Genomic DNA, 12,079 nt, shown 5'->3' on the forward strand with positions numbered 1-12,079 from the left:
TTATAAAGAGGATATGATTTTATTGGCAACAAAGACTTCTACATACAGTATTGCACAAATTATAAATGGATCAACAAAATAATATTAACTACACAAGTTGTTACCAGCATTTACATAATATTACTTTTTAAAGTTTTGTGCGTGTTGTGCGTCAGGTTCCTATGAACAGGATGCAAGTGAGCAGGATATGAAAAAGACAATCATATTTAAAGGAACTCAAAACTACTTCAGTTCTGCCAGTGTTGATTTTCAAACACTAAGCAAAGATACTACCACACAAAACAAAGCATTCAATGTGTCAAACCCTGCAGAATCAACAACTACTATACAAAATGAACACTGGCAGAGAAAACCCTGGGGAAGAGTAGTAGTTTACGTTCATTTTTAAAAAGGCAATAGAAATTAGGATTCAGAAAATTTGAAATTTGAAACTTTGGAAAAGACAACCATCCTCTACTGAAGGGGAGCACAAAAGCAGTTATACTAATTTTTTTCAAAAGGATTTTCAGCTTGCTTGAGTACTCACCCTCCTTGACTTTTTGACCTGTGGTTGTACAGATGTAAAGAAAGAACACAATTAAAACGACTTCCTCTCCAAATTCTGTCTCAAAGAAAACATAGTACCTCCACTAAACTAAAGGACTAAGGAATTCAGTTAACATGTCAATCTGATAAAAAGGCCACTTTGTTCTTTTCACAGTTAAGACAAATACAACTTCCCTCTACTGTCTAAGAGCATAGACAAGCTGTACTACTTATAAGAAGAGAGACATGGATCTTTAAAGAGGCATTATGGCCCAGTGAGTTAAGACCTGCCTGTGAATTAAGAAAATTCAGACTGGTCCTGATTTTGCCATTGGCTAGTTCCATGATCTCAAGGACATGATTCTGGGGAGGCTGTCTCATTTATCAGGTTTTTAGGGGCCTAGATGATCCAGATTAAAAATTCTAAGTGAACTTGGTACTCAAGCTTTAGGAAGACAACTAAAATGGAAGAAATGAGGAATTGAAAAATTAGAGACCTGGAATATATATTTCTAGTATTGTCACCTAGAAGTTCTTTGCAGTGTTCCTAAAAATTCTTATCTACACACACAGTGACCATGACTGCTACAAGTTAAGGCCTCCTGATAAAGAAAGCTTTGATAAACATTTTAAAAAGTTCTGACAAATTTGACTAGGTGCAAGATTCTTCAAAGTCCTTTATCACCAGAAATTAGATTTTTCTGCCTCTAAATTTTGAGACCAAAAATGTAAATCAGGGATCAGAATGTAAAAATGATGAAAACATTCCACAATTATACTTGCTTGTCAGATATCCACTATATGCACAATCATGTGAAATGCAAGACTGAATTTAATCAATAAGACAAGGACAATGAAAATTTGTTTTAAGAGAAATAACATATGGAGATATAAACTCAGAATAAGGATTGTTTTTTTCTTTACACAATATTAACAGTGTTCCTCAGAAATTTTCTACAATTCAATCTGTCACCTAAAAGATGGTACAAAGACCACTATTTCTGGAATTTAACACAAAGGTTTTATTTTCAAAAATGCATTAACTTTATTTTCCTCATAAGGCAGCCATACATTGCAAGGCCCAGAACCTGAAAGAAACATGATTTCTTTAGAAAGCCACCACATGGTTGAACACGAGCATTCTTGGTACTTAATGCCAAAGTAGTCCTGAGTTTTCAAATGTTAAAGCTTTCTCCACAGCCACAAGTTCCTTTGATGTTTGGGTTATTGAAAACAAATTCACTGGACAATTTGTCTTCTACATAGTCCATTTCTGTTCCTAAAAGAGTTAGCTGTGCTTTCTTTTCGATGAACACTCTAATTCCTTAAGGAAAACAAAACACATGTTACAAAGTGCCTGAACATCCTTGTGGAGCTTGCCAAACCCAAGCACAAAAGAACTTCAAACAGAAGCCAAAGAGCTAAACAGGAAGCTTCTGTATATGTTTTGGTAATTCAGTCAGAGTGGTTAGTTTCCTATTTTTTTCTTGTACCAATATTATGATTCATATTTAAAAGCAATTACAGTTGGGTAGTTGGAGTCATGCATTTGAGGAAAATCAATGCTGTTTTCGTGTAAAACAAAGATTTTCCTTTCACTGCATTCAACTGACTTTAAAAATGCACAGGGCCCAAGTAGTACTTTTGTAAAGGTTAAAGGTTTTAACAAGAGAACTAGAATTTTGCTCAGGAAACAAGTATTTTTTTTTCAACAGGCTTGGTTATTCTTTCATCTGATTTTGAGCTATACATAATGACTGTTAACCAATACCATTATTTCCATAATACTGGTAATTACCATAGTAACTGAAGTAAGCCAACCACACAGAGAAAATACACTAATATTTGGTAGAAAATCTGGACCAAAAAAAGCTACCAAAGTATGGTTACTTTTCGCTTTACAAAAGATATGAAGTATAAATCTTTTTCTAAAATCTCTTCCTTTTGTTTCAAGAAGTTCTTTTAAGCAATTTAAATTGTTTTAAAAAACTGGTTTCGTTGTGGGTAGGGCCAGGACCTTCTTTTCCTAAGGCCTAAAGAAAGGAAAAAACCCATGAGAAGGGCATGAGGCAAAAGATTAGCAACCCTCAGATATAAGAAACAATTAAATGAGTCAAAATTCAGGGTACTTCATTCCACATGTTAGGAAGTTTTCCAGAAGGTGAAGAATTATTCATTTGGATTTCAAAGGAACTCTTAGGAGCTGTTGGCCAGTTAGCTGGTAGATAAACATTACAGGCAAAGCACTATTTGCTAGTAATAAAAGCCTAGAGGTGAGACCAGGAGAGAAGACAAGAATTTCCCCAAAGCACAGGCTGGCATCAGTTGTGGGCTTCCTACTTCAACCAAAAAAACCCAAGTTGTTTGAGGACATAAGGAGAAGCATTAGCTTCCTGTAAACTGTCTAAGAAAGGCAGACAAATACAGATGAGTGAAATGTCTTTTATTGTTTAAAAAGCTTAAAACAATGCTGGCTTACTAGATGAAGTAACATATGCTTCAGGCAGTGAAGGATTTGTAGGATTTGGGGGTATATTAAGTTGCCAAGCATTTTTAAGGAAAAAACTTACCATCCTGAACAACTTCTTCATCAGACTCTCCTTTTGTCTTGGTATATTCTAAAGTGTAAGAAAGTCCATTACAACCCCTGGTTCGGACCCCAACTTTCAGGCCTACCTGAAAGAGAATTTTAAGTGCTTTTTTTAAGATATAAATTTGGTTTTTATGGATTAAGCTACAGAAAATAACAAACTTAAAACTTGGCTAGAAATCTCCATCTGTGAACCAAAAAAAAAAAAAAAAAAATGCGGACAAGCATTATTTCTCTGGCCAAATGGTCCTGTGAAAAGATTAAGCAGCAACAAGCTTCTTCTCATTACAATGAAAATAATCATATTCCGCTCCCTAAGTAAAGTATTTATGATAGAATATCTCTCTCTATGCCCCAAAATCCTCATAGGCTTCCAAATATTTTAAAATATTTCTTTCACAACTCATAAAAAAGATTTTTTTCTCTATCTTATTTTAGTGTAAGGGCGGCTAGGTGGCACAGTGGATAAGCACCAGCCCTGGAATCAGGAATACCTGGGTTCAAATCTGGTCTCAAACACTTAATAATTACCTAGCTGTGTGGCCTTGGGCAAGCCACTTAACCCCATTTGCCTTGCAAAAAAAAAAAAGAATAAATAAATATCTTATTTTAGTGTAACAAATCTTCAGAATCTATCAAAAACTGTTACTTATATCTTCAAGATCTATATCTGGAAGCTTGGAGAGTAACAATTTCACCCTAGGAGGGTTGAATCTTAATGATGGGACTGAAAAGATAGAATTATAAGTGACGATTTGAGTGAAACTTTTGAAATAGATGAGAGAAAACTTTTTTCATGGGAGAACTGCTGAATTATTATATGATGAAGAAAGAATGTAAAGAGAATTCTGTGGAGTCATCTATGAAGAGACAGAATAAGGTACAGAGAAAGAGGTTGAAGATTCTTGAGAAGAGACTTGTTATCTAAAATGGTAGAATCATATAATATAAATGAGATGTTAAGCTGCAGTGATGGTCAAAGGCAACTTCGTGATCTTTACACATTGCAAACAATAATTTATGTCTTTATACTCGTATAAACTCAATACACTATATAGTTAACAACTTTATTATTTATTTAAATTGAAGAGATTAAGGGTTTTGATATATAGATATGAATAACTATAAGAAAAGAAGTTTCTCATTTTATTAAATAAGCATATGTAGTTTTTATTTATCCATTCCTTATCTAATATATCTCTCAAAGCCTGAAGGTACTAAAGTACCTTGGAAAGTAAACAAACAATTCTAAGGATTTAGATAAAAGAACACATTACAAACTCCAACATTTCATTCTGGAATGATAAAACTAATTCACTGAGGGCAATAGTTAGCGGCAGGTCAGCATTAAAACCCAGATCTCCTGAGTCCCAGGCCTGTTACTCAGTTTTTGGAGTGTGTGAAAGTTCATAATTAAATAAACTGAACCAAATAAACTGGGTATAAAAGATTAAGTCTGATTCTTACCTTCTACAGATCTGTATTCAATATTAGTTTACAAATAATCTATTCATTATCTTTTTCTCTCTATTCTTTTGAAAGTTTAATTGATTTTAAATAGAATGACAAAATCCAAATTCAGATGTGTTTGGAAAGCATCTCTAACTTCCAGTTTTTCTTCCTTTGGTCAACCAAGTACTTATTAAGCACCTACTAAGTCTCAGTCACTGTGCTAAATTCTGGGGACATGATAACAAAAACAGTTTCTACCCTTAAGGAACTTATATTTTAATGTGGGACACAACATGCAAACAATTATATACTTACAAAATATATTCAAGACACAGATAAGAAACAAACCAGGATTTCTATACATATATGTTCTTGATAAATAAATTATAGCTTTCAATTGTGAAGGGACCTTTAATTATGTAGTCCAATCCTGTCATTTTTATAATGAGAAAGGGAGGCCCAGAGAGAATCCTCTGCCATAAAAAATATAGAAATTTTTCCATGATATATAATTATATCTAGTCTAAAAGTAAGGTAATTTCCCAATACAATCTGTATGTGGTAGTTATGCATTATTTCCTACTTACATTTTCTGGTTTATCTTTAAGAAGCTGTTTTATCTTATTCACAGCTGCTGGTGTCTGAAAAACAAAAGATTAAATTTTGACTAGATGTCCACCTATCTTCTCCACCCATTTTAGTGTCTTTTTCAGAAAGACTCATAATAGCTCACATTAATATTTACACAGGAATTTATAATTTATAAAATAACTTTTCTCATTACAGAAGTTTAAAAACTTGACCAAGGTCAAACAGAACAAGGAACAATGACTTGATCTCAGGTCTTTTTATTCCACTGAGCATAATATAAAAAACTAGGTTACATTCTAGTTTTCACATTTTGTGCTTTAAAATTTTAAAATATTGTACCTAACACCCAAGTCTATTTTATTTTTTGAAAGTCTATTATCAACAATGTATCACCTAGTAATTCAGTATTCATAATTGAAAAATGTCCAAGTCTGCTCCCTTTTTTCCTCATTTCTAGGCACTGGTTTGGTAGCAGAAGAATTAGGGTCTTTTAAGTATCTTAAGAAACAAACAACCAACTTACAAAAGTATTATGAACTTTTTCATCAATGGACTTTTTAAATAAAGAATAATATGTATGAAATTGTTATGAATTTGTCATATGGTTTTTTAACATGTAAACTAAAATTAACAAAACATTAAAACTATCCTTTATGTCACCTTCTGAATCGAAGCATCTTTTTAGAGGGACTGTGAGGTAAAAGATGTTATAATACATATTATCTGATAGTGACAGGTTATTTAGCAGCAAACCCAAGCTTCAGACTTATTGCTAAGATCACTAGTTTCACCACTGAGTCAAAAGCCCTGGATTCAAAAAGCAAAATGCCTTGTTGTTCATGAAGTGCTATCAACAGATAGGTTTGTAGACTGAGACATATGTTCATATTCATGTCTCTGTTACCTCCTTCCCTTAACATTTTTTATGGAGAAGAAATCTGATTAATTGATATTGCAGATCAATACAATGCATTTCTCATTTCTAAATCTCATAAGCAGAAAATAGGTTTAGAAATTTTGTTTTGGACAATGCCTTTCCCAAAATTTTTGTACTTTGAAAGGCAGAGCCCAAATTTAAATTCTACAATTCTATTAAAAGAAGCAGTGAGGAGGTGTGTTAAGGGGCATTAATCTTAAAGGAGTTATAAAGGGAACAAGGAAAAAAAAGAAGAAAGGGATCATAGACAGAAGGAACAAGTTAAGGAAGAAATTTAAGGGGAATAAAGGAAGCTATTTGGGAAACTAGAGGAACACAGGAACAAAGGAGCAAAAGATATGGTAACAGAAAAGGAACTAGAGTGGGTATGAATGACCTGGGTCAATTTGGGGAGACTGTTAAAGGTACATGAAAAGCATGGAATGGGCAAGAAATAAAGTTGTGTGGTGGTGAAGGCAAAGGTTAAAAAGTTACAGAAGGATGTTAACATCTACTTTCTAGAAGTCAGAAAATTTCTCCTTGGGGAACAGAGGAAAGGGATGACCTTTTAGAGGAAGCAGAGAGAGGAGACTGGATAACCTTTGAGGTACCTTCTGTTCTAAGATTCTACATCCCTAATAATGACAAACAAGCTTAAACTATTTGGTGGAATGGGGAAGGTGATTGGGTTAAATACAAATAACTATATCAGCAGCATCTTAAGTTTTAGTAGCAGCTAATGATTTAATCAATACTTATCAAGGGTGCACTATGGGTTATTGGTATTGGAACAATAAAACAAAGAGTATTTACATTTTCCTCAAAGCCTTCCCCTACTACCAGTTCCTCATTTATAATTCCTTCGGCATATATTATTCGATATTTTAAAAACTAAATGAACCGCAACATCAGAATCTGAAAAGTTTTTCAACAGGCTATAATAATGGAATTGATCTAAGGTGAAATTCAATAGGGATGTAAAATCTATTACTCAGGTTCAAAAATCAATTTCCCCCAAATAAAGAAGAGTGGCAAGATGACTGTTCTTGGGTAAAAATATGCTGTCAGATATTTTGTCAGCTGTTTTTGCTTAAATATTTTTCCTTGTTATAAGGAATGATTCAATGACAGTATATTGGGAAATGGCTTTTATTTTTAAAAATAGCATCAATAGGGGTAGCTAGGTGGCACAGTAGACAGAGCACCGGCCCTGGAGTCAGGGGTCCCTGAGTTCAAATCCGGCCTCAGACGCTTAATGGTTACCTAGCTGTGCGGCCTTGGGCAAACCATTTAACTCCATTTGCCTTTAAAAAAAACCTAAAAAAAAATAGCATCAATAAAGCATTTGTTCCTACCAGCTCTGGGTCTATCATCCTATGTTTTTTTTTTGTTTGTTTGCAAGGCAATGGGGTTAAGTGGCTTGCCCAAGGCCTCACAGCTAGGTAACCATTAAGCGTCTGAGGCCGGATTTAAATTCAGGGACTACTGACTCCAGGGCCAGAGCTCTATCCACTGCGCCACCTGGCTGCCCAACCTATGATTTTTAAAAACCAAAGTATGGTCATGAGAATTAACCAGGTAAGATCATGGAATAATAAACAGATCAGTCTGATTGGATTAAAGGGATTTGTATTAATGAATTATGAAAAAACAGGAGAGCTAAATTGTAGGGAATTGAGAGCAAGAGAATTATTTTTAGGGGCGGCTAGGTGGCGCAGTGGATAGAGCTCTGGCCCTGGAGTCAGGAGTACCTGAGTTCAAATGCAGCCTCAGACGCTTAATAATTACCTAGCTGTGAGGCCTTGGGCAAGCCACTTAACTCCATTTGCCTTGCAAAAAAAAAAGCCCTAAAAAAAGAGAATTATTTTTAAAAATTAAGTCAGGTAGGAGAGCTAAACCAAGCAGCCAAGGACCATATGGAATTTTGGGCTGGGAAGTGAAATGATGAAATCAGTATTTGAGATAAATTAGGTTTATCTGCATATAAAAATGAATGAGATGAAATCGAAAGAGACAAGTTATCAGGTAATTATGCAGAAGTTCATGTGAGGTGATGAGGGTCTGGATAAAGATGGCATTTCTGGAGTGGGGGGGGGGGTTGGTAAAAGGAGGAAGGGGATAACAACCTGAAGTGAGAAATGCCAGTATTTCATGACAGATTAGATGTTGTAAGTAAAAGGGAGGTAAAACAAAAAAAAATATGACATCTTCCCTACTCTTTCAGGTTCTCATGTTATCTACTCTTTGGAGATATTCACTCCACAAAATATTGCCTTTGCTAGAGAATTTGATCATTTGAAATAAGACCAAATAGAGCTGTGAACTCATCCAAAGTTTCTGGAGAGCAGTTGCACCCAAAGGGCAACAAAAATGTGCATACTCTTTGATCCAGCAATACCACTCCTGGGTCTATACCCTGAAGAGATGATGAAAAAGGGTAAAAACATCACTTGTACAAAAATATTCACAGCAGCTCTGTTTGTGGTGGCAAAGAATTAGAAATCAAGTAAATGTCCTTCAATTGGGGAATGGCTTAGCAAACTGTGGTATATATATGTCATGGAACACTACCGTTCTATTAAAAACCAGGAGGGATGAGAATTCAGGGAAACCTGGAAGGATTTGCATGAACTGATGCTGAGTGAGATGAGCAGAACCAGAAAAATATTGTACACCCACAGCAACATGGGGGTGATGATCAACCTTGATGGACTCACTCATTCCATCAATGCAACAATCTGTGACAATTTGGGGCTGTGTGCGATAGAGAATACCATCTGTATCCAGAGAAAGAATTGTATAGTTTGAACAAAGACCAAAGACCTTTAATTTAGAAAAAAACCCCAAAAAACTGATTATCTTATTGTCTGATCTTGCTATCTCTTATACTTTATGTTTCTTCCTTAAGGATGTGATTTTTCTCTCATCACATTCAATTTGGATCAATGTATACCATGGAAACAATGTAAAGATTGGCAAATTGCCTTCTGTGGGGGGTGGGGGGAGGAAAGTAAGATTAGGAGGAAAATTGTAAAACTCAAAATAAATAAATCTTTAGAAAAAGGTAAAAAAAAATAAGACCAAAGATTGGAAACAATACATGAGAAGCCAGAGATGGAATTTAGGAAGTTGTTTTTCAACACTCTATATCCATCCCCTATCTCTCTCACATATCTTAGTTATGGAATTTTGTAATTTAGAATGAACTTCAAGTTGACTAGTCTAATTTATTACTTTCATTTAAAATTTTTTAAATTAAAATTTAAAAATGAAGATCTGCCTTGTTTTTCACCTCAACTCTCCCCCTCCCTGAGTAATCAAGAAAAAAAAATCCCTATTACAAATATATACAGTCAAAGAAAAAAAAACTCCCCCAAACGGCCACATCAAAAAAAAAAAAGGCTCGCTCTCTTTCAGGAGATGGATAGCCTATTTCATCACAAGTCTTCTGTTATTATGCAACAGTATTGTGATGATCAGTTAACTTATTAATTTTGCAATGAATAAGCACTATCACCTATGGTTACACAGTTAATACAGGTGGTACAGTGAATAGAGATAGCACTGCTCTTAAGAGTCAGGAAGATGGGAGCTCGAATCTGGCCTCAGCCACTTGACATTTACTAGCTGTTAGACCGTGGAAGCAAGTCACATAACCTGACTGTCTGGAATCTAGGGCCATCTCCAGTTGGAGATTTATATCTGGCCACTGGGTCCAGATGGCTCCAGAGAAGAAAGTGAGGCTGGTGCCTAAGCACAGCAATCTCCCTCACTCAAATCCAATTCATGATCTTGTTATGGCATCACTTCCCTGATGTCATGGTCTTCTTCAAAAATGAAGGACAAACACCATCATCACTTTTCCATGTAATTTTCTTAGGCTTTTCACAATGTGACTAAATTATTAGCATATCACATGGAGAAGGTGGCCAACAAGCATCAAAAGATCAAAGATTTCAAATTGGAAAGGAAGTTAAGAGGCCTTTTTGTTTTACTAATAAGGAAATTAAGTCCCTAAAGTGACTTGCCCGAGTCACACAGAACTACAGAAGGCTATATGAAATGGGTCATCCTTCTGAGGTATCAAAATTTCTCTTAATTATTAGATTCACTGTTGTGGCCAATCTAAGGCAACCTAATCCTAAAATTGAAAGCAGCAAATGAGAAGCAGATTCATTATGATGTCAAGACTGCTAGCACTGTGGAGTGATAAAAACTACACTGGAAAGTAATTTTTGAAAGTTACTAAATTGCACAAGCTCTGTAATTTAGCAGTAACATTACCAAGGTTACACTCCAAAGAGTTCAAAGAGAAAAGGGACTTAAATGTACAAACAGGGTATAGTAGCATTCTTTGTTATAGTAAAGAATTGGAAATAAAGTGAGTGGCCCATTAATTGGTGAACAACTGAACAAATTATTGATGTGTGAATGTAATAGACTACTGTTGCTAAAAATGACAATAAAAAGGGTGGATTCAGAAACCTGGAAGAAAAAATGAGGCAGAATGAAGTGAGGATAACTACAACAATTTAAACAATGACACAATGTTGTCAAGAGAGGCCAACAAGTCTATAACCATTTATTAAACTACTATGCATGGAATACAAACAAAGGCAAAAACAGTTTCTGTCCTCATAGAGCTTATAATCTGATGGTGGAGACTACATGAAAACAACTGTATACAAGGAAGACATTACAGGACAAATTGGAGATAATCTCAAGGGGAAGAGGTGTTAGCATTAAAGGGAAGCAACAAAAGTTTCTTGAAGAAGTTGAGATTTAGTTAAGACTTGACAGGAGAGAAAACATTTCTGGCATGGTTGTATAAAACCTGTGAAAATGTCTGTGGAACTGGGAAATGCAGTGTTTTGTGGAAAGAATATTAAGGAGGCCAGTGTCACTGAATTGTGAAGTGAATGGAAGAGCTCAATGTGTAAAAGGACTGGAAGATAGGAGTAGGCTGGGTGATGATGGGTTTTAAAAACAAAACCTGGTTTTATACTTCATCTAGAAGTAATAAGAAACCACAGGAGGTTACTAAATGGGTGACTGACCTGGTCAGAACAGGGCAGCACAGGAAAACAAATGGGAGAGCCTTCCTCCACTTGACCCTCACACAACTTGTGAAATAAAGAATTATCATCATTTTTCAGATGAGGGAAGTCAAGCTGAGAGAAGTTAAGAAATTTGTTTAGGGTCATACAACTACTAAGTATTCAAGGAAAGTTTTGAACTAAGGTCGTCCTGATGCTAAGCCCCATTTATTTATCCTCTATTCTATATAGCTGCCCCTATAACTCTTAAGGCTTTGATCTATGAAATGGTCAATTGCATCTCTAGAAGACTGACCATGTGCTCTACCTCTTAGCAAGAGATGTAGAATGACAAATATATTTTCAGACATCTGTGGATTTATTTTTTTATCACTATACTTATTTGTTAAAAAGCAATATTTTTATTTGGGCAGGAAGGGTATGTGGGAGGGAAAACTGGGAAAGGAGTACAGAATGGTATTAAAAAAAAGTGTCAATGAATCATTTTAAAATATCAACAACAGAGAGCATAAGAGGGACAGACACAAGCAGAACACTGTTAACTACCATGTTAAATCTGAATTATAAGCCAAAAAACCCCCAAACTCAAGCTATGTATATGGAAATTCATGACTTCATCAAATCTTTTTCTGTTCAGGCTTAAAAGAAATGTTCATGTTTGTTGATATTTGTTATGTTCATGATGAAATTCACAAGAAAATAAAAGTAAATAAAAGCAGGCAGAACCTCAGTAGAGAGATCATAGAGCATAGATGTAGAATAAGGCACATGTCTTTGGGTGAGCCACAATGTTTATTTTTTGTTCCTATACAAGAAGTTTGAAATTGTCTTAATAATAGGGGGTGGGGGAAGGAGGAAGCAAACAATAAATTATATGCTTTAAAAAATAAAATCAGGGCTGAATTCTTAATTCAAAGAGAACACTGGCCTGGGAGTCAAGAGACACAT

The 12,079-nt window shown here is 35.0% G+C and overlaps 1 protein-coding gene across 1 annotated transcript in view; it reads right to left on the reverse strand.

The window, feature by feature from the left end:
- The window catches only part of ISCA1 (iron-sulfur cluster assembly 1), a 13,840-nt gene continuing 1,761 nt past the window's right edge, over window positions 1-12,079 (reverse strand). Inside the window, exons 2-4 of the mRNA XM_074200937.1 lie at window positions 5,155-5,208; window positions 3,096-3,201; window positions 1-1,849 (exon numbers count right to left, since the gene is read on the reverse strand). Coding sequence (XP_074057038.1) covers window positions 1,701-1,849; window positions 3,096-3,201; window positions 5,155-5,208 — 309 coding nt within the window. The 3' untranslated portion in view covers window positions 1-1,700. The remainder of the gene's footprint in view (window positions 1,850-3,095; window positions 3,202-5,154; window positions 5,209-12,079) is intronic.

This window comes from Macrotis lagotis, chromosome X (assembly GCF_037893015.1).
Source record: "Macrotis lagotis isolate mMagLag1 chromosome X, bilby.v1.9.chrom.fasta, whole genome shotgun sequence".
Classification (NCBI taxonomy): domain Eukaryota; kingdom Metazoa; phylum Chordata; class Mammalia; order Peramelemorphia; family Peramelidae; genus Macrotis; species Macrotis lagotis.